The sequence below is a fragment of the Pristiophorus japonicus genome, chromosome 8 (assembly GCF_044704955.1).
Source record: "Pristiophorus japonicus isolate sPriJap1 chromosome 8, sPriJap1.hap1, whole genome shotgun sequence".
NCBI classification, from domain to species: domain Eukaryota; kingdom Metazoa; phylum Chordata; class Chondrichthyes; family Pristiophoridae; genus Pristiophorus; species Pristiophorus japonicus.
This window is the reverse complement of record NC_091984.1, coordinates 232699779-232721261: the sequence shown is the minus strand read 5'-3', so window position 1 is coordinate 232721261 and position 21483 is coordinate 232699779. Positions and strand designations below refer to the sequence as shown.

Sequence of the window (21483 nt, the reverse complement as noted above, 5' to 3'; positions counted from 1 at the left end):
GTGCCCCCTAGTTCTAGTCTCCCCAACCAGTGGAAACAACCTCTCTGCCTCTATCTTGTCTATCCCTTTCATTATTTTAACTGTTTCTATAAGATCATTGCTCATCCTTCTGAACTCCAACGAGTAAAGACCCAGTCTACTCAATCTATCATCATAAGGTAACCCCCTCATCTCCGGAATCAGCCGAGTGAATCGTCTCTACCCCCTCCAAAGCTAGTATATCCTTCCTTAAGTAAGGTGACCAAAACTGCACGCAGTACTCCAGGTGCGGCCTCACCAATACCCTATACAGTTGCAGCAGGACCATCCCTCTCGCAATGAAGGCCAACATTCCATTCGTCTTCCTGATTACCTGCTGCACCTGTAAACTAACTAGTCTGAAAACGCCCGATCTCGTCTGATCTCAGAAGCTAAGCAGAGTCAGGCCTGGTTAGTACTTGGATGGGAGACTGCCTGGGAATACCAGGTGCAGTAGGCTTTCGCACGCGGTGTCCACCGGTACGCTCGCGGCCTTCCGCGAGAGGTGGGCACCGGAGGGACTGGAGTGCATCATCACGCCCGGCAACCAAATTTTTATTTGATTTTACGTTTTAAAGTTTAATTTGTTTTAAATGCCGGTGCTTTTAGTGTCCCCTTCCCTTTTATAGGGGGCACTGGAAAATTGTGATTTTAGTGGCAAAAAAAAAAACTAAAAAAAAAAACCAAAAAAAGGAAAAAAAGGGCCTTGTAAATGTCTGGTGTGTCACCCAGGTCGGGTGGCACGATTTAATGTTTTATGTTTTGTAGGTAGACTCTAAGAGTTTCATGCACAAGGACCCCCAGGTCCCTTTGCACTGCAGCATGTTGTAATTTCTCCCCATTCAAATAATAATCCCTTTTACTGTTGTTTTTTCCCAAGGTGGATGACCTCATATTTTCCGACATTGTATTCCATCTGCCAAACCTTAGCCCATTCGCTTAATCTATCCAAATCTCTTTGCAGCCTCTCTGTGTCCTCTACACAACCCGCTTTCCCACTAATCTTTGTGTCATCTGCAAATTTTGTTACACTACACTCTGTCCCCTCTTCCAGGTCATCTATGTATATTGTAAACAGTTGTGGTCCCAGCACCGATCCCTGTGGCACACCACTAACCACCGATTTCCAACCCGAAAAGGACCCATTTATCCCGACTCTCTGCTTTCTGTTAGCCAGCCAATTCTCGATCCATGCTAATACATTTCCTCTGACTCCGCGTACCTTTATTTTCTGCAGTAACCTTTTGTGTGGCACCTTATCGAATGCCTTTTGGAAATCTAAATACACCACATCCATCGGTACACCTCTATCCACCATGCTCGTTATATCCTCAAAGAATTCCAGTAAATTAGTTAAGTTAGTTAAACATGATTTCCCATCTGGTTCCATAAATAACTTTTTAAAAGGAAGTTGAAAAGTTACTCGAGGTTGAGGAACTTGCAGGGTCATGGACAAAAAGGTGGGGGTGAGGGTGGAGGGAGGAGGGAGGGACTAAGCACGACTGTTAATTCAATGCTGTCTTTTCACCAGCCAAGCTAGTAATATGATGTGGACTAATGTCTTAGTCATTGGTCATGTTGAAACTTAGTTCATCAATGATGAATGATCCCAATTAATCTGTTCTTTTTACCTCCACAATTTCATTTGGAATATATATAATGTTCAGACACCCCTGTAAAGGGAATAAGGATAGACACTTTTTGGTTGAGAGGCTATGATAAGCGCACAATTCCCACAAACAAGAAACTGTACTTCACCAATTCCCTCTGGCATGGGGAGATGCGCACAGTTCCTTATTAGGTAAGGCAGGTTTGAAGGCTTTTGTGCAATATTCTAAGACTGCTAGAATTGTACTGTTCATTGAAGAGCTTGATGAAGATGCATTACTTCTGCTGCAGCTCAAAGAATTATAACCAATCTGATGTGATCCAGCATCCTTCCTATGAGTGTCCAATAAGCATTGCCTCTTCCTGTGTTTGTTACAAGTATTTTTTTCTATGGCTCAATTGCCAATCCCAAGCAGCAAGTGTTTGAAGACCAGGACCTCAAATCTGGCACCAAGCTTATGGTACAGAGGGCAGTAGTGATACCCACCCTCCTACATGGTTCAGAGACATAGACCGTATATAGTAGACACCTCAAAACGCAGGAGAATTACCACCAGCGCTCTGCAAGATCCTGCAAATCCAATGGAAGGATAAATGCACCAATGTCCGTGTCCTCAATGAGGCCAACATCCCCAGCATCGAAGCACTGACCACACTCGACCAGCTCGGTTGGGCGGGCCACATTATCCACATACCCGACATGAGACTCCCAAAGCAAGTGCTCTACTCAGAACTCCTAAACGACAGAGGAAATGTTTCAAGGTCACCCTCAAAGCCTCCTTGATAAAGTGCAACCTTCCCACTGGCACCTGGGAATCCCCTGGCCCAAGACCAACCTAAGTGGAGGAAGAGCATCCGGGAGGGCGCTGAGCACCTCGAGTCTCGTCGCCGAGAGCATGCAGAAACCAAGAGCAGACAGCGGAAGGAGCGTGCGGCAAACCAGACTCCCCCCCCCCCCCCCCCCCCACCCAACCTTTCCTTCAACCACTGTCTGTCCCACCTGTGACAGCGACTGTAATTCCCGTATTGGGCTGTTCAGTCACCCGAGAACTCACTTTGAGTGGAAGCAAGTCTTCCTCGATTTCGAGGGACTGCCGATGATGATGATGTAAATGCCGCAATTTACAGAGATAGAATTGTGCAGACAGCTAATCAAGCCTGAATGGGTGAATAGTAGTTTACTTTTATAGAGTTAGACAGTTGAGTCTCTGGAAAATGAACGATTAATGTCATTTGCCTGAAGTCGTCCTTGGAGGCAATGTTGATCGATTTGATTTACAGACATCAGCGTTTTTGTGGAATATTTTGTTAGTATTGAATTAATTTGTTAATGTTTATGATTTTGTCTGATATTCCAAATTGCAGCGAGGGATAGATCATTAAATGAAAAATAGGTTTCTTCAACAATATATTAAAGAGTAAATCAACAGATAATTGGTTTTCATCACTCACAATCGGAAGAGGTGCTGTTCGAAGCAGTGCGAGCTTTTTATCTGCAATTTTTCGAACAATGTGAATGCATTTTATAACTAACTGGGATGAGAGCGATGTCCCAAGAGTAGAGATTGGGTCTATACGCTCGAGAGTAGAAGAATGAGAGGTCATCTCATTGAAACATATAAGATTCTGAGGGGGATTGACAGGGTAGATTCTGAGGGGTTGTTTATCCTGGCTGGAGAGTCTTGAACTCGGGGGCAGAGTCTGAGGATAAGGGGTTTGCCATTTAGGACTGATTAGGAGAAATGTCTTCACTCAGGGTTGTGAATCTTTGGAATTTTCTAACCCAAAGGGCTGTGGATGCTGAATCATTGAGTATATTCAAGGCCAAGATGGATAGAATTTTGAACGCTACGGGAATCGAGGGATTTGGAGATCTGGTGGGAAAATGGAGTTGAGGTCGAAGATCAGCCATTAACTTATTGAATGGCGAGCAGGCTCGAGGGGCCATATGGCCTGCTCCTGCTCCTAATTATGGGCTCAACTTTCCCCAGTGATTTGCAAAGTTTTTTTTGAGCACGCTGCTTTTTCTGGCCCAATCAATTTGCATCAATGTAACTCATGTAGTTACGATTGTTTTAGGTAAGTTTTTTTTTCATCAAAAGGGGCCATAACCTGCCACCTATGCCAATTCTGGCCATTTAGTGAACTTTGGCCACCTGATAGCTACACTGGCCTAAGCAGAAATGGAGTATGTGGCCTCTCCAGAAAACCCTTGTGGAGAGGTGAAGAAATTGGCGCAGGTAAGTAAATTGGAGGCCATTCGGCCTGACCTCGGGGCCGGGAGCGGACCGGGAGGGCACTCAGGGCCAAGGTCGGGGAGGAGGGAGCAGAAGGACCGGCAAGCTTGGAATTAAGTAGGGAGAACTAACAGTTAAACTCATTCGGTCCAATTAAATACACTTTGCCACATTATCGGAGGTTGCACCACCCCCCCAAGGAGACAATAAGACCTCTGATCTCGGCACTTTCTCTGGCCACATACAAATTTAGCGCGATAAAACGAGAAATAAGTCCGATCTGATTGTCCTAAAAGTTATAATAATGGGTCCTCCCGTGTGACCAAACCTTTGATCCACAACACGGTAGAGCCATATAAAAATTAAAATTATAAAAAATAATAATAGACGGTCTCGGCCGTATACAGACAGGCTCCAACAAGCAGTGGCAGACAAACAGTTGATTCAACAGCAGTAAATAAGCAGCGGGCCCGATCCCCCGGACAATTTAAATATTGTTTGCAAATGTATAAATTAGTAAACTTTTCAGATCGGGACACAGACTCACAGCCTGCAGCGTGCTGGGATGAACCAGCATTCGGTCTAACAGTGGATACAACTCCCCCAGTTCCAGCAGACTGATTCCATCGACTTTTAAAACTGAGCTAAACTCTGAGCCGTACTGCGCATGTGCGTCCATTGCAGCGACGTCAAAAACGTAAGGTTTTTTTCCTGCGCATGCACAGAAGGGCCCGGCTGTTTTTTGGTGCAGACAGCAGACTCCACCCCCCCAAGGAGACTGGACAGGCTGTAGTTTAAAGATCGGGGAAAGTTAGTACAATTATTTCTACCACATTTCTGGACCTAAAAACCCAGCGTAACTCTGGCAATATGCCAGAAAATGGGCTTGGGCAAAATTGAGCCCAATGTTCTAGAACATAAAGGTCTGAAGTAACTTTAAAAAAAAATTACAACTTGTATTCATTCCCACAGCTACTGTTGTGCATATTTCACATGTTATAATACTGATGGGCTAAATCTGCTTCGTTGACATCTGGTAATGGTTTTATTCTGCTTTAATTTGTTGAATTTTCTAACTTCAATTTCCTTAAAGTGTTGACTCTTGCTTGGGGTACAGTTATGTGGCATGGTTGTCTCATAATTTACCCAAGTAGCCATTCTTAACGTGAGTTTGACAGTGTCAACTTGTTGGGACTATACTTGCTCGAACTCCACACCCATCTCTTTCAACAATGGTCGCAAATAGCAATCAATAGTTTCGACTCTATCCCAGGAGTGTTGGGACCAATTATGTTACATTACATAGAATTTACTGCACAGAAACAGACCATTTGACCCAACTAGTCTATGCTGGATTATGCACACATGAGCCTCCTCCCACCCTACTTGCATTGGAGGCAGTTCAGAGAAGGTTCACGAGGTTAATTCCTGAGATAAAGGGGTTGTCTTTTGAAGAAATGTTGGGCCTATACGTATTGGAGTTTAGAAGAATAAGAGATCTTATTGAAGTGTATAAGATACTGAGGGGGCTTGAGAGGGTCGATGCAAAGAGAATGTTTCCCTTCGGGGGGGGGGGGGGAATCGAGAACCTGGGGGGCATAGTTTCAGAATTAGGGGTCATGCATTTAAAACAGAAATGAGGAGGAATTTCTTCTGAGGGTTGTGAATCTGTGGAATTCTCTACCCCAGAGAGCTGTGGAGGCTGGGTCATTGAATATATTTAAGGTGGAGATACAGATTTTTGAATGATAAGGGTTATGAGGAGCGGGCAGGGAAGTGGAGTTGAGGCCAAGATCAGATCAGTCATGATATTAAATGGCGGAGCAGACTCGAGGAGCCAAATAGCCTCTTCCTGCTCCTATTTCTTATGTTCATCTAACCCTATTAATATATCCTATTCCTTTATCTCTCGTGTTTATCTAGCTTCTACGCATCGATGTTATTCGCCTCAACTACTTGATGTCGTTGCAATTATTACATTTGTTGTGCTCCCACATTACTCTGGCTAAAATCAGCTAATGCAGCACAGACTGGGGTGTACCACATCTCGCTGGAGAGCTCACTGGGCCATTGGAATTTATTTGCATTTTCTTCTTGATGTAGGATTGTCACTCCTTCTAGATTGTCTTGGAATCAGCAGGAATTGGAGCTTCATTTCCCAGTTGCTGTTATGAGGGACATAAAAAAAAATATCAGAGTGGGGGAAAGGGCTGGTTGACAAACAGTCAAATTGTCCAATTGGGTATTGAAGAGTTGGTTCGCTTTCTAATTGGCATGGGCAGGTGGTGTGCCCTCAGGGTAGATGTGCTGGCCAACCACTGGTGGGCAGTTGGAGGCGAGAAGTCGCGTGATGAAACCTCCCGGAAGATATCCTTACAGAACTGGCAACATTATCTTAACAGTGCCACTTTTCACCACACATTCTTCATTGGGAATTTGATGGAATTGAATTGCGCTGAACTGGTCTTCGCTTCTCAGCAAACCTCAAAAAAATGGACTGACAGCAGAGAAATGGAAGCTATTGCTTAATAAGCTTCCACTGTGTGAGGGAACAGTGCTCCTAATTGTGCTCATATCTTTAATGTTTATATTCCTGTAGCGTTTCATTCTTTGACCTTTGTTAAGTTGAACTAGTTGTATACACTAGGCATTTTTTGAGCTAAAACATTCTGTTGTCTCTTGAACTGTTCCAGTAATGTATAATTTAAATGTACTGAAAACAAAATTAAGTTTGAGCAGCATGATTATTTTTAGGCTTGTCCAAAAGTATTTAAATACACCACTGGACACCTTTCAGCCTGTAAAAAGTTTTCCTTTTTGTTCTAATTCTGTTACTTTTCTTTCATTTGGTAGGAATGTGAGTTCAGATGGAAGTGATGCTCGTAGAAGGCTTCGGGAATGCGAGGGTTTGGTAGATGCGCTCCTGCATGCCTTGCAGTCAGCAGTGGGCAAGAAAGACATGGACCGAAAGGTAATATACAACTGTGCGTGGACATTTGTAATAGACTGCATCCCTCTCGGTCAATGGTGTCTAAGATCGGAGTCTTCACAGGCTGAATGGGGTTTTAACATGGAGCCTCTGGGGCCGTGAATAAAATTTTAAATCCATGTTCCCTAAATTGGCGGAAAGCTCAAATTGCTGATATTACCAGTGAGGCAAGAGTGTGAGGGGGAACCCTTTGCACTCCTCCTGTCCTTCAAAATTCAAACAGCACAAACCAACACACATGCAATTTCAGCACAAGTATGGCGAGAAGCCTCAGCCTATAGGGGGCAGTACAAGGGCTCAATGGCTGAATGTAGCTCATGGACTGTAGTTTCAACACATCCTCTTTAAGCTACATTATTTTTTTAACAAATATTAACCTACAAAATTGAAACCATGCATGGAAAAAGACCTGCAATCTGAGATGTTGCAAGTAAATTGAGTCCATTTAAAGCATGATGGCTCCACTTGCCTTTCAAATTTTTTTTATTGCATTCATCATTTTAGTAATGCAAATGTCTTTAATCCACTCATGGTCCAGAACTTAACTGTATGCATAAATAAAGCAGAATTATTCCAAGGTCTGATCTGCCTGTCGTGTTGGCAACCTTCTGCATGGGAGGTTATTGTGTTTGATTTGTTTTTGCCATTATATTTTTTCTTGAATTTGGGAGCAATTTGAATTCCTTATTGAAAGTTAGAAGTTAACATCATAAGACACTGACACCATAGAAAGGAAGGCAAGCAGAAATGAGTTGGATTGGAGTTTGAGCAATTGAGTTTTGAGAGTGAGGCCTAGCACCATACAGCCTTCCAACACTCGAGATTTATCAATCAAGAATGGCCCAATTGGATGAAGTGAGAGAGGGTGACGTACATCCATGGAACTGTACCTCAGGATTCATCACGACCTTCAAGACAGCAGGGCAGAAAATCAAGAAAAATGTATAGTTGGTGCAGAGGACTGACGTACTATTCAACCAGTTCAGTACTGTCTTTGCAGAACTGTGGTGTGTGCAGGAATAATGAAGTCAGTTTGGATCTAAAAGATTTGCTACTGTAGAATAGAACCATGATATAGAATAACTGATCACAGTAGCACTGAAAAATTACAATAAAATGGTTACTGCAAATTTATAAACATTATATTTCGATAATTTTAGTTGCATGATAGAATAAAAAATTGACTGCTTAGTTGGTTACTTCACATGATTTGGATTAAAGTTGTCATTGAACTCGATATAGCAGGCATTATACTTTGACATTTACACAGCTGTAGCTTTGTTGACTGCACAAAAAAGCAATAAGTCAAAGAAGAGCCAATATAGGTCAACAGTGGCTTGACAGCTCCAGTGGTAAAGCAAAAGCTCTTGCAATTAAATCCTAGCCGACTTTGGAACCATCACGGGATTTCATTAGTTTTTCAGTGAGTCAAAAGATAGAGGAGCACTCACTACTGGAAACTTGAAAATAAATGTCTCCCCCTGCCCCCCCCCCCCCTCCTCTTCCCACAGCAAAATAAAAACCAGCCCATATAAAAAGCTTATCGTAGAGTGGTATGGGCAATGCCTGTCAGGATCTCTGGACTAAGATACTCCAACTTCGCTCCAAAAAGTAGAAAGGGCAAGACTTGGAGTTGGAAGGGAGATGTCTGTTGAGATACAGACGTAAGGTATAAACAATTGGGCAATCCAGAATGCAAATCTCTTGCGTGTACTTCACCAGAAGCCATTCAATCAAGCCAATTTTTCTCTTCAATACAACAGTTGTAATCTATTGTATGCTGGAGATTAATCCATTTATCATGTCATTACGAGAACAGTGTTATGGGACTACCTTGTGAACAAACCACATGGAATTCGAGTCATGAAATATATGCTTCACAAAATTACATGTCTAATGTTACTGAGTGGTGCAGAGAGTTCAGGTACTAGCCTTGAACATCTGGGAGCTGGGCTGAAATGCAGCCAAGATTAATGGAATGAGAAGTCCTTTTCATTTACAAGTCATATGGGTCCTGTGAGAAGTTGGTCTCGGCAGTCTCAATCCAGTTGAAACGTGCTGCTTAATGTTTATGGAAATGTAACTGCTTTTGTTTCACAGTCAGTTGAGAACTGTGTGTGTATTATGAGGAACCTCTCCTATCAAGTGCATAGAGAAGTGCCAGGAGCTGATAAATTCAGAGAGCCGGCAACTGACCTGCAAACAGGAACAGGAAGTGCTCAGAAGAAAAAGAAAGACGATTCTGGTTGTTTTGGTGGGAAGAAGGCAAAAGGTAAGAATGTGGCAGAGGAAATTTTAAGTTGCAATCTGTAGTGCAGTAGTGTGCGCTTCATTTCGCGATGCTGTTAAAAATGTAGTGTGCAGCACAAAAACAGGCCATTCAGCCCAACCGGTCCATGCTGGTGTTTATGCTCCAACAAGCCTCCTCCCACCCCTCCTCATTTAACCCCATCAGTACTCTTTTTTCTATTTTTATTTCTTCCTGGTGTGTTTATCTAGTTTCCCCTTTATGTACCTATGCTATTTGCCTCCCCCTGCGGGACTAACGAACGCCTCATGTCGCTTCGACTCGCCCTATCCCCGAACCAGTGTGCCACAGTCATCAGTGCTTACGCTCCAACACTCAATGCAACAGATGAGGCCAAAGAGAGTTTTTGCTCCAACCTCAAAGTCCCTGACCTGTGTCCCCGCGGGTGACAAACTGGTTCTCCTCAGCGACTTCAACGCCAGGGCCGGCAGGGACACAGACCTCTTGGGGGTGGGGGGGGTGGGGGGGGTGGGGGCATGATTGGCAGAGAGGGGGTAGGGAAAGCCAACTCCAGCGGTACCCTGCTCCTGACAAAATGTCTAGAGCGTGAACTGGTCATCACCAACACCTTGTTCGGCCAGAGAGACGAATACAAGGCATCGTGGCAACACCCTTGCTCCAAGCACTAGCACCTGCTCGACGATGTCATCGTCTGAGCCACGGATCGCAAGGATGTGCACATCACCCTTGCCATGACGGGAGCTGACGACTGCTGGATAGACCACCGCCTAATCCGATCCATCATTGACATCAACATAGCCCCAAAGCGAAGGGGGCAGCAGAAGCAATGTCACAAAAAAGCACTTAAGGACCCAGCGAAAGGAGCCTTTACAGTCAGCGCCTCACAGCTGACCTGGCATGTCTTGATGACCGAGATGCAGAATGCCCACAGTGCTTGGTCTGTCCTCCAGGCCTCCATAACCAGTGTCTGCAAGGAGATGCTTGGTCACTCAACCAGGAAACACCAGGACTGGTTTGATGAGAATGATCATGTTGTGTATCTGTAAAGCATGCACTCCCATGTACTGCCACCAGAGAGCTCATGCTCTGAAGCCCCAAGGGATCCCAGCATCCCTTGGGAGCACTGTATATAAGCTGGCCCCGAAGACCTGTTCCTCACTCTGGAGTGTCTTAATAAAGACTGAGGTCACTGTTGCTTTAACCTCCCTGTGTGCAGCCTCATCTGTGTTCGGAACACAAGAGATCAGGAGATTCAAGAACTAATCGACTGCAAGCGCAGGCCATTTCTAACCCTTAAACAGCAACCCAACTCTGGAGCAGCAAAGCAGCATTACAGATGGCTAAAGGCTTAGGTCCAACAAAAAACCCGGGACCTAAAGAACAGGTGGTAGATGGAGAAAGCACAGGAGATATAGCAACTGGCCGACAGCCATGATGTGCGAGGATTCTTCACCTCAGTCAAGGCCACATACGGACCAAACTCTCAAGGCCCCACCCTACTCCTGGCCAAGAACAGGGAAACACTTATCAAGGACACTGAGGCAGTCAGGGCCTGCTGGAAGGAACACTTCGAAGATCTTCTCAACCGAGACTCTGCCTTTGACTCGAGTGTTCTCCACTCCATCCTGCAACATGCTACCCGCCACCACTTCAGTGAGACCCCAACACTGCACAAGGTAGAAAAGGCCATAAGGCAGCTAAAAAAACAAGGTTACGGGAGCGGATGGAATCGCTGCTGAGGCACTGAACTATGGCGGAGAAGCACTACTGGCGCTAATGCACTACCTCGTGTCTCTCATCTGGAGGGAGGAGAGCATGCCGGGAGATCTTAGAGATGCAGTGATCATGGCCATTTTTAAAAAAGGGGACAAGTCTGACTGCGGCAACGGAAGAGGAATCTCCCTGCTATCAACCACTGGGAAAGTAATCGCTAGAGTCCTCCTCAACCCTCTTCTCCCCGTGGCCAAGGAGCTTCTCCCGGAGTCGCCATGCGGATTTCGGTCCCTCCGGGGCACAACAGAAGTGATCTTCGCAGTGCGACAGCTGCAGGGAACAGCGCCAGCCCTTATACATGGCCGCCTTCGACCTTACAAAGGCCTTCGACACTCAACCGCGAGGGTCCATGGAGCGTCCTCCTCCCTTTCGGATGCCCCCAAAAGTATGGCACCATACTCCGCTTGCTCCATGACGATATACAAGCCGTTATCCTTACCAACGGATCATTAGAGACCCAATTCATGTCCGGACTGGGGTCAAGCAGGGCTGCGTCATCGCCCCAACCCTGTTAATTTTCCTCGCTGCCATACTCCACTTCACAGGTGATAAGCTACCCGCTGGAGTGGAGCTAAACTACAGAACCAATAGGAAGCTGTTCAACCTTCGCCGTCTCCAGGCCACGTCCAAGACCACTCCAACCTCTGTCGTCGAGCTACAGTTCAGCCTGTGTGCACACACACAGGCTGAACTCCAGGACATTGTCGACATATTTACTGAGGTGTATGAAAGCATGGGCCTTACGCTAAATATTAGTAAGACCAAGGTCCTCCACCAGCCTGTCCTCGCCACACAGCACTGCCCTTTCCCCCCCCCCCCCCCAACAAATCAAGATCCAAGGGCGTGGCCCTGGTCAACGTGGACCACTTCCCCGATCTCAGGAGCCTGCCATCAACAAGAGCAGGCATTGATGATGAGATCCAACACCGCCTCCAGTGCAGCCTCCGGCCGCCTGTGGAAAAGAATGTTTTAAAATCACTCCCTCAAAACTGTCACCAAGCTCATGGTCTACAAGGCCGTAGTAAAATACACCCTCCTGTATGGCTGAGATGTGGACCATGTACAGTAGACACCTCGAGTCGCTGGAGAAATACCACCAGCGATGTCTCCAAGATCCTGCAAATCCCCTGGTGGGACAGATGCACAAACATTAGCGTCCTCATCCAGGCAAACATCCCCAGCATTGAAGCACTGACCACACTTGATCAGCTCCATTTGGGCAGGCCACATAGTCTGCATGCCAGACACGAGACTCCAAAAGCAAGCTATCTACTCTGAACTCATCCACGGCAAACGAGCCAAAGGAGGGCAGAGGAAACATTACAAGGACACCCTCAAAGTCTCTCTCATACCTGGGAGTCCCGGCTATCGACCGCCCTAAGTGGAGGAAGTGCATTCGGAAGAGCGCTGAGCTCCTCGAGTATCGTCGCCGAGAGCATGCAGAAATCAAGCGCAGGCAGCGGAAGGAGCATGCGGCAAACCAGGCTCCCTGCCCACCCTTTCCCTCAACGAATATCTGTTCGACCTGTGACAGAGACTGTGGTTCTCATATTGGACTGTACAGCCACCTAAGAACTCCTGCTAAGAGTGGAAGCAAGTCTTCCTCGATTCCAAGGACCTGCCTATGATTGCCTTAACTGCTCCTTGTGGTAGCGAGTTCCACTCCCTGGATGAACAAGTTTCTCCAGAATTCCCAATTGGATTGATCAGTGACTATCTTATATTTATGGCCTCTAGATTTGGACTCCCCCACAAGTGGAAAGATCTTCTCGACATCTACTTTATCGAACCCCTTCATAACCTTAAAGACCTCCAATCAGGTCAACCCGCAGCCTTCCATTTTCTACAGTGAGGAGTCCAGTCTGTTCAATCTTTTAAATCAAAAGCAAAAATAACTCTGGATGCTGGAAATCTGCAATTATATAGGATTACATAGGGAGTTAATCTATTTCAAGAATATTGGATTGCAGCAGAAAATAAGTTTAGTAGATACTTTCTATAACAAAGTAACAGCTTGATCACATAGTATCTTGCTTGGTCTGGGTTGAAACATTGCAGTGTATTATAAGTAAAACATTTGGATGTGCCTGCATGAAACCTCTAACTGCCCCTAGGCCAGCCACCCAACCCTCCCTACCCAATTATCTCTAAACCTGTCTCTTTTTAGTTGTCTGTCTCTCTGCTATATTCCTGCAACCATGGGCAATGGCCAAAAATCTGTTCCAGCAGTGCTGTGTGGATCATCTGGCAGAGAATGTTTCATTCCATGGAGGTTTTGATAATAGCTGACAGAAATGTTGATTTAGTACTTGTGTTTTGTCCTCGATTTGGGACTTCAGAACCAGGCTCATAAACTTGTAAAGCAATATTAGGATTGGAAATAGCTGTGATAAAATAAATCATTTTAGTGGTCTTACAAAAAGCAAGTACATGTGGCAAAAGTAGAAAAGAGCAGAGGTTTCATCTTTTTATTACTGTTATTGCTGTCTGAGGAAAGAGATTGTATTTCCAATTATTTAGTAAATCTTGCTGCTTTTTCATGCCTGGTTTGACTCTTGCTTTCTTCTCTGCACTTTTCTTGGCTGCTCTTCTGCCATTTAGAGGAATGGTTTAATGAAGGTAAGTCAGCTTTTATTTTGTCTTTTTGTTGATCCTGAGCTTGTTCTGGATTCTGTTTCCTTGTTCCTGTTGTGATGTCGGAGCTATTATAAAAATAATGGAGAGACTTTCTGATACACTGTCAACCTGTAGTATCAAGGAGTGGGAGTTATGTTTGTTCCATATAGCTCTGATTTACACCCCAGTTAAAATACTGGGTACCACACCTCAGGAAGGATGTATTGGCCTTCGAGGGGGTGCAGCGCAAATTCACTACTTTGAAAGATGGGCTAAAGGTGTTAAATGATGAGGACAGATTGCATAGACTAGGGTTTTATTCCCTCGAGTGTAGAAGATTTAGGGGTGATGGAATTGAGGTGTTCAAGATGCTTAAAGGAGTTGATCGGGCAGATGGATAGAGAAACTATTTCCTCTGGTGGGAAAGTCCAGAACAAGGGGGTGTAATTTTTAAGTTTGAGCTTGGCTGCTCAGGGCAGATGTCAGAAAGGGTGATGGCCATCTGGAAAACTGTTTGCCAAAAAGGTGGTGGGGGGGTGGGTGGGGGTGGGGGCGGGGAGGTGGGGACCCATCAATTGAACAATTCAAAACGGAGATTGATAAGGGAGATTGAGCAACGGTGGGTAAATTGACTTGAGGGACAGATCAGCCAGGATCTAATTGAATGGCAGAACAGGCTTGAGGAGTTGATTGACCGCCTCTTGTTCCTATGTTCTATAACCTCTAGTTTTAAGAGACAAGGTGAAGACTGGAGTGTAATGCAGCGGGAATACTCAAAATGAGTTTGTCGAGCTTTTTTAGTGTTGATCGTTTGTGCAACAAATAAATGTATTCAGTGATCATGTGAATGTTTTCAAACATGATAGCAATCTGGTGACTTCCTGTCTTTGTTTTTTCCTCTTCTGTGCTCAGGTAAAAGGAATGCAGATGCTGACAAGAACTTTGATACCCTGGACTTGCCAAAGCGTATAGAACCAGTGAAAGGTAACTTGAATACACTGAAATGTCCCACAATGTTGTGCATGCTGGAAATGCATTTTAGTTGCAATATCCACCATTCATTCATTTATTTCCTGTTCTTTTGTTGTGCTTCCACACTGTGCATAAAAGATTTTTAAAACATTCTAAAGAGTACTGTTCCAAAGTGAATAAAACTCACGAAGTAAACAATAGGCTATTTTGGGCACACTCTCTGCATCTGCCAGCTCTAATTCCAACACTGAACTTAATGTGTTACCAAATTGCATTAGCAAAAATGTGCAATTAAGTCTTTTCCAGGGACAAAGAAAGCTGGAAATATCAGGTCAGGCAGCCTGTGTGGAAAAACAGAAGTCAGTTGATGTTTCAGGTCTTCAGACTGTTATTCGGGACTGGGAAATATTATAGATGAACTGCATTTAAAAAGGAACACAGCAAGGAAAAGCGGGGAAAAACACAAACACACAGGCAAAAAGGGTGAAGAGGAGTTGTTGATTAACTGGCAGATGTGATACTTGCAGCGGCCGCAAGGAAGAAACATTCAGCCTCTCGAACCTGTTCTGCCAGTCAGTTAGATCATGGCTCATCTGTAGCTTAACTCCATCTACCAGCATTGATTGCATAACTTAGTATCCTTGCTTCATAAAAAAAAAAAGGTGGCAGAATGAGAGAAATCAAAGAAATGAAAAAATATAAACAAGACACAAGTGTGTGAATAGGTTAACAGGGAAGCATTAAAAAAAAAACAAGGTGGTACAGGCTCCAATAATTTCCTCCATAGGCGGTCCCTCGTATCGAGGATGACTTGCTTCCACCAAAAAGTGATGAGTTCACAGATGTTTCAATGAAGGACCTAATATTCCAGGTCCCGAACTGCATATTGAAGATTGGAAGGTGCCTGTGCGTGGATTTTTTTTAATGTGTGGCGGCTGTTGCACACCAGCCACTACATGGGCTTGACAGTGCTGGATCTTGGTCCAGTGGCAAGGATTAACCAAGACGACTGGAGACCAGTTCTGCTGCTCCAATAATCTGGGAGTCTGGTGGAAGAGAAGCCATGCACTTCAACATCAAGGGTGCAGATCACCCAGTCCAGTCCCCACCCCAAGTACCAACCTGCTCTCCCATCACTGGAAACACCAGCATGGCCATCCCACATAGCCATCTCTAACTGGCTGAGAAAATGGGAGCTGTAGCTAAGGTTGAAAGCAGTTGGTCGATGAGAAGGCCAGAGGGCAGTCAGGTATCTAGTGGAAAGATGAGGTGCTGTTCCTCAAGCTTGTTTGAGCTTCACTGGAAACCGTGCAGAAGGCCAAAGATAGAGCTCCCTGTAGCTTGCCATTTTAGTTTTTCCACTCTGACCTCTGTCTCTTCAATTGCTGTGCAGCTGTAATATCTCCCAGTCCTGGGGGAAGGTCTTCAAACCGGAAATCTGTTTTTCCACACAAGCTGCCTGACCAGCTGAGCATTTCTAACTTTCTGTTTTGGTTTTGAGATTTCCAGCATGTCTGGTATTTTGTTGTATCTTGTGTTCCAGATGACTGACTAAATGTGGACCTCGTGTGGTTTCAATTTCATTCCCAGATCTGTGTTCAGTTAGCTGATTTTCATTTGTGTGGTGATGAGACTGCAATAATGAAGTCAATGTACCTGGGCCCCTCCTCCAGACTCTCTTCCTTCCTCCCCTCGCGCTTCCTTTCTTCTTCTTTTTCTTCTTCTTTTTCTCTTTTTTCTTCTTTTTTCTTCTTTTTTCTTTTTTCTTTTTCTTTCTCTCTCTCTTTCTTTTTCTTTTTCCTTCTTTCTTTCCTTCTTTCTTTCCTTCTTTCTTTCCTTCTTTCTTTCCTTCTTTCTTTCCTTCTTTCTTTCCTTCTTTCTTCCACAAGTAGTGTATGGTTCCAGTAATGCCATCAGCCACCCAGAACTCGCCCATGTGGCTGTCCTCCCTGCGATGTCAGATCAGTGAGTTATTTGTCTTTTACTCCATAGCCTCTCCTCTGATATTTGCCCATGGGCAAGCTTGCCTGACAGGGGCCAAGCAGATAACGATCAGGAGCCGAAAGCAGCCCCTCCCCCCCACCCCCTTACTGTATTCACAGCCTGGGAGCTCTGAGGTCAATTGTAGTGCCGACACTGCTTTCCCAGCTGTGATGAGCTAATTTAGCACAGACCATTGGTAAACCAATTCTGTTCATGGGATTTTAGCCCTGCTAAGTTTCTCCTTTACAGAGTGTAACTAAATGGCACAAGTTGTTCTCAAAACTACTCAACCTATATTCTACCAGATTGCAATTGTTATTTTCTCTGGTACAACTGAACACTGGTCGAGACCGTATTGGCTTCACGATGCCTTACAAACACTCGGTTACCTTACTCTTTTTTTTAAATAAGATCATGGCTGATCTGATCATGGACTCAGCTCCACTTCCTCGCCTGCTCCCCATAACCCCTTATCCCCCTCTCGTTTAAGAAACTGTTTATTTCTGTCTTCAATGTATTCAATGTCCCAGCTTTCACAGCTCTCTGAGGCAGTGAATTCCACAGATTTACAACCTTCTGAGAAGAAATTTCTCCTCATCTCAGTTTTAAATGGCCAACCCCTTATTCTAAGATTGTGTCCTCTAGTTCTAGTCTCCCCCATCAGTGGAAACATCCTCTCTGCATCTACCTTGTCAAGCCCCTTCATAATCCTACACGTTTCAATAAGATCACCTCTCATTCTTCTGAATTTCAATGCGCAGAGGCCCAATCTACTCGACCTTTCCTCATAAGTCAACCAACCCCCTCATCCCTGGAATCAACCTAGTGAACATTCTCTGAACTGTCTCCAAAGCAAGTATATCCTTTCCTAAATATGGAAACCAAAACTGCACGCAGTATTCCAGGTGTGGCCTCACCAATACCTTGTATAGCTGTAGCAAGACTTCCCTGCTTTTATACTCCATCCCTTTTGCAATAAAGGCCAAGATACCATTGGCCTTCTTGATCACTTGCTGTACCTGCATACTATCCTTTTGCGTTTCATGCACAAGTACCCCCCAGGTCCCGCTGTACTGCGACACTTTGCAATCTTTCTCCATTAAATAATAACTTGCTCTTTGATTTTTTTCTATCAAAATGCATGACCTCACGCTTTCCAACATTATACTCCATCTGCCAAAATTTTGCCCACTCACTTAGCCTGTCTCTGTCCCCTTGCCGATATTTTGTGTCCTCCTCACACATTGCTTTTCCTCCCATCTTTGTATTGTTGGCAAACTTGGCAACGTTACACTCAGTCCCTTCTTCCAAGTCGTTGATATAGATTGTAAATAGTTGGGGTCCCAGCACTGATCCCTGCGGCACCCCACGAGTTACTGGTTGCCAACCAGAGAATGAATCATTTATCCCGACTCTCCATTCACTGTTAGTTAGCCAATCCTCTACCCATGCTAATATATTACCCCCAACCCTGTAAACTTTTATCTTGTGTAGTAACCTTTTATGTGACACCTTGTCGAATGCCTTCTGGAAGTCCTAATACACCACATCCACTGGTTCCCCTTTATCCACCCTGCTCGTTACATTCTCAAAGGATTCCAGCAAATCTGTCAAACATGACTTCCCCTTCATAAATCCATGCTGACTCTGCCTGACCGAATTTTGCTTTTCCAAATGTCCTGCTACTGCTTCTTTAATCATGGACTCCAACATTTTCCCAACCACAGATGTTAGGCTAACTGGTCTATCGTTTCCTGCTTTTTGACTGCCTCCTTTTTTAAATAGGGGCGTGACCTCCCCAGAATCCAGGGAATTTTGGTAAATTACAACCAATGCAGCCACAATCCCTGCTGCTACTTCTCAAGACCCTAGAATGCAAGCTCTCAGGCCCAGGGGATTTATCTGCCTTTAGTCCCATTATCTTATTAAGTACCACCTCCTTCGTGATTGTGATGGTGTTAAATTTCTCCCCCCCCACCCCCACCCCATAACCCCTGGACTATCCACTGTCGGAATATTGTTAGTGTCCTCCTCCATAAAGACTGATACAAAATATCTGTTCAGAGTTCCTGCCATCTCCATATTCCCCCTTCATAATTCCCCGGTCTCGTCCTCTGAGGGACCAGCATTTACTTTAGCCACCCTTTTCCTCTTTATATACCTATAGAAACGCTTGCTATCTGTTTTTATATTTTGTGCTAGTTTACTTTCATAGTCTATCTTCCCTTTATCATTTTTTTAGTTCTTTGCTGGCTTTTAAAAGCTTCCCAATCTTCTGTCCTGCCACTAGTTTTGGCCACTTTGTATGCCCTTGTTTTTAATTGGATACCGTCCTTTATTTCTTAGCCACGGATGGCTATCTTTTCTCTTGCACCCCTTTCTCCTCACTGGAATATATTTTTCCTGACAGTTGTGAAATATCTCTTTAAATGTACACCACTGTTCATCAACCATCCTACACGAATCTATTTTCCCAGTCCACTTTACTGAACTCTGCTCTCATACCTTCATAGTCTCCTTTATTTAAACTTGGTATGCTGGTTAGAGATCCAACTTTCTCACCCTCCATCTGAATTTGAAATTGAATCATGCTCTGATCACTAATACTGAGTGGATCCTTTACTTGGAGATTCTTAATCCTGTCTCATTACACAGGACCAGATCTAAGATAGCTTGCCCACTGGTTGGTTCTGTTACATATTGCTCAAGGAACCATCCCTTATGTACTCTATGAACAACTCCTTAAGATTACTCTGACCAATTTGATTTGTCCAATCAATATGGAGGTTAAAACCACCCATGATTATTGCTGTTCCCTTTTTACAAGCCTCCAAGATTCCCTGGTTTTTGCTCTGACCAACAGAGTTGCTACTGTTAGGGGGGCCTTTTAACTACGCCTTATTGTTCCTTATCTCCCCCCAAACTGTTTCAACACCCTTTTCATTTGAGCCAATATTGTTTCTTATAGTTGATCAAAGATTCTCATGTCACCCATGTGGCTTGTACCTCACTCGTCAGTTTTCTTCTTTTCTGTTTTAGTTATGTTATCCAGAATATGACAACATTAGCAATGATCCTTTGTATCACATTCGAGTGCAGGTTTCATTTTTGATTGGCAGCATCTGACCACTTCTTTCTTGGTCCATTTTTTAAAATTTTAGTTATTTGATTACAATATGTTGACACATTTTAACAGTAGACAATGCGCACATGGCATAATTCATATATACAGGTACTAGTACACAGTCTTGAATCCGGCAACCTCTGAACTGAGACTGTGCTGGTTTTTGGATTTTGCCAGATATTAGACAAGAAAGCACCAGTGTCCAGAGAGCATATGTATGCTACTGAGACAGATGAAGTACCTGTAGTACATGTGGGGCTGGGTCAAGGGTCATTTGGCAAGCCTCTGACCGATCGCATGCCATTTAAAACTTAGCGGCGAAGCTGATAACTCGTCCGGCCCGTCAGATTTTGGACAATAATTCCGGATTTTATTTTACAGATTATGAAATGGGATTTTCTCCAAAATGTTCGGTTTTCGGACAATTCCGATTTCTGGACAGCCGGATTTGAGACGTCGTACCTGTAATACTTTGTAGTGAAAAGAATGAACTTGTATTTGTTCAGCATCTTTCAAGTCCTCAGGCTATCTCAAAGCACTTAACTTCAGAATACTAATTGTTATGTTGGGCCCAAATTTCCCCAACCCCTTTTTCCGGCGCACTCTCCCAAGATGCGCCGATCTTGTGCGCTCAAAACGGCACCAAAAAACTTGTTAACAACTTGATGCTGCAGAAGACAAAACCCAATGTGGTGTGATGCTGCACACTAATCCATTAGGCGAGAGCGTTGGTGCTCTTGTTCTATTCTTTACAAAGAAAACCCTCCCCTTATTAAGTGGTCCCTATACTTCAGCCTTCATTACAAGATCATTTTTATTCTTGTAAAAAAAAAACATACTCCATTTAATCTGGCTGATAACACCTACACCCTGTCCAGTCTCACTGGGATTTTTTTAAAAACTAGCATTCCGATCATAACACTGTCATTTGGAGGTGACCTGCACTGATTTCTTAAATCTCCAAAGGTTTTCTGTGTGGCCACAAGTGGCCACATATGCTGGACTAAGTTAGTTTGGAGCAACTGTTAGCTGTCCAAACTGGCTTCAATGGCCAAAACAGGTGTAGGTGGCTGGTAACGCCCCCTTTGTGGGGGGGAAAAAAGCTAAATTTAAAAAAATCCTAACTAACTCACTTACACTGGCACAAATTAAATGTGCAAAATGGAGAATTTTAAGATATTCCAGAAAAATCAAGTTGTTCCAAAAAAAAAAAATGGAGCAACTCCTGGCTAAATTTGGGACCCTTGTGGGCATTTTGGTAGAATAAGGTCCATAAACAGTGACCAGATAATCTGCTTTGGTGGTGTTGCCTTTCTCCAGCACACCAGGAGAACCTCTTTGAATAGTGCAATGGGTTTTTATATGTCCACCTAAACAGGCAGGTGGGACTTTAGAAATAATAAACATAAGAACAAAAACATTAAAAATGATTTGGAAGAAATTTGAGCCAGTTACTAAAATATAATAACGTATTGATTTAATTTGGCAGTTGCATTTCTTGATATTGTAAGAAAAGAGAAATTATTACAACTATTTTTTTCCAATTACCACGGTATTGCTTGTTCTGCCAGCATCTTTTATTTAATAGCTATTTCATCAGAAAAGGTTCAGATTAGGGATTTAATTTAGTGCCAATCATTATCCTTTCATACAATTTTGAAGTGCTCTTCATGTTGAAAACTAGGGAAAAATGTAATTTATGTTTGAGAGTCCTCAGATTCTTAATGTTGCTTCTCTCTCTCACATTCATCATCATAGGCAGTCCCTCGGAATCGAGGAAGACTTGCTTCCACTCCTGAAGTGAGTTCTTTGGTGGCTGAACAGTCTAATACGAGAGCCATGGACTCTGTCACAGGAGGGACAGATAATCATTGAGAAAAGGGATGGGTGGGAC

The 21483-nt window shown here is 44.0% G+C and overlaps 1 protein-coding gene and 1 pseudogene across 1 annotated transcript in view; both read left to right on the top strand.

Annotated features, from left to right (window-relative positions):
• Nucleotides 1–21483, top strand: part of arvcfb (ARVCF delta catenin family member b) — a 370176-nt gene that overhangs the window by 287899 nt on the left and 60794 nt on the right. The window contains exons 10-13 of the mRNA XM_070888063.1: nucleotides 6717–6834; nucleotides 8953–9124; nucleotides 13496–13513; nucleotides 14423–14494. Coding sequence (XP_070744164.1) covers nucleotides 6717–6834; nucleotides 8953–9124; nucleotides 13496–13513; nucleotides 14423–14494 — 380 coding nt within the window. The remainder of the gene's footprint in view (nucleotides 1–6716; nucleotides 6835–8952; nucleotides 9125–13495; nucleotides 13514–14422; nucleotides 14495–21483) is intronic.
• LOC139269821 (5S ribosomal RNA) lies at nucleotides 360–478 on the top strand (annotated as a pseudogene).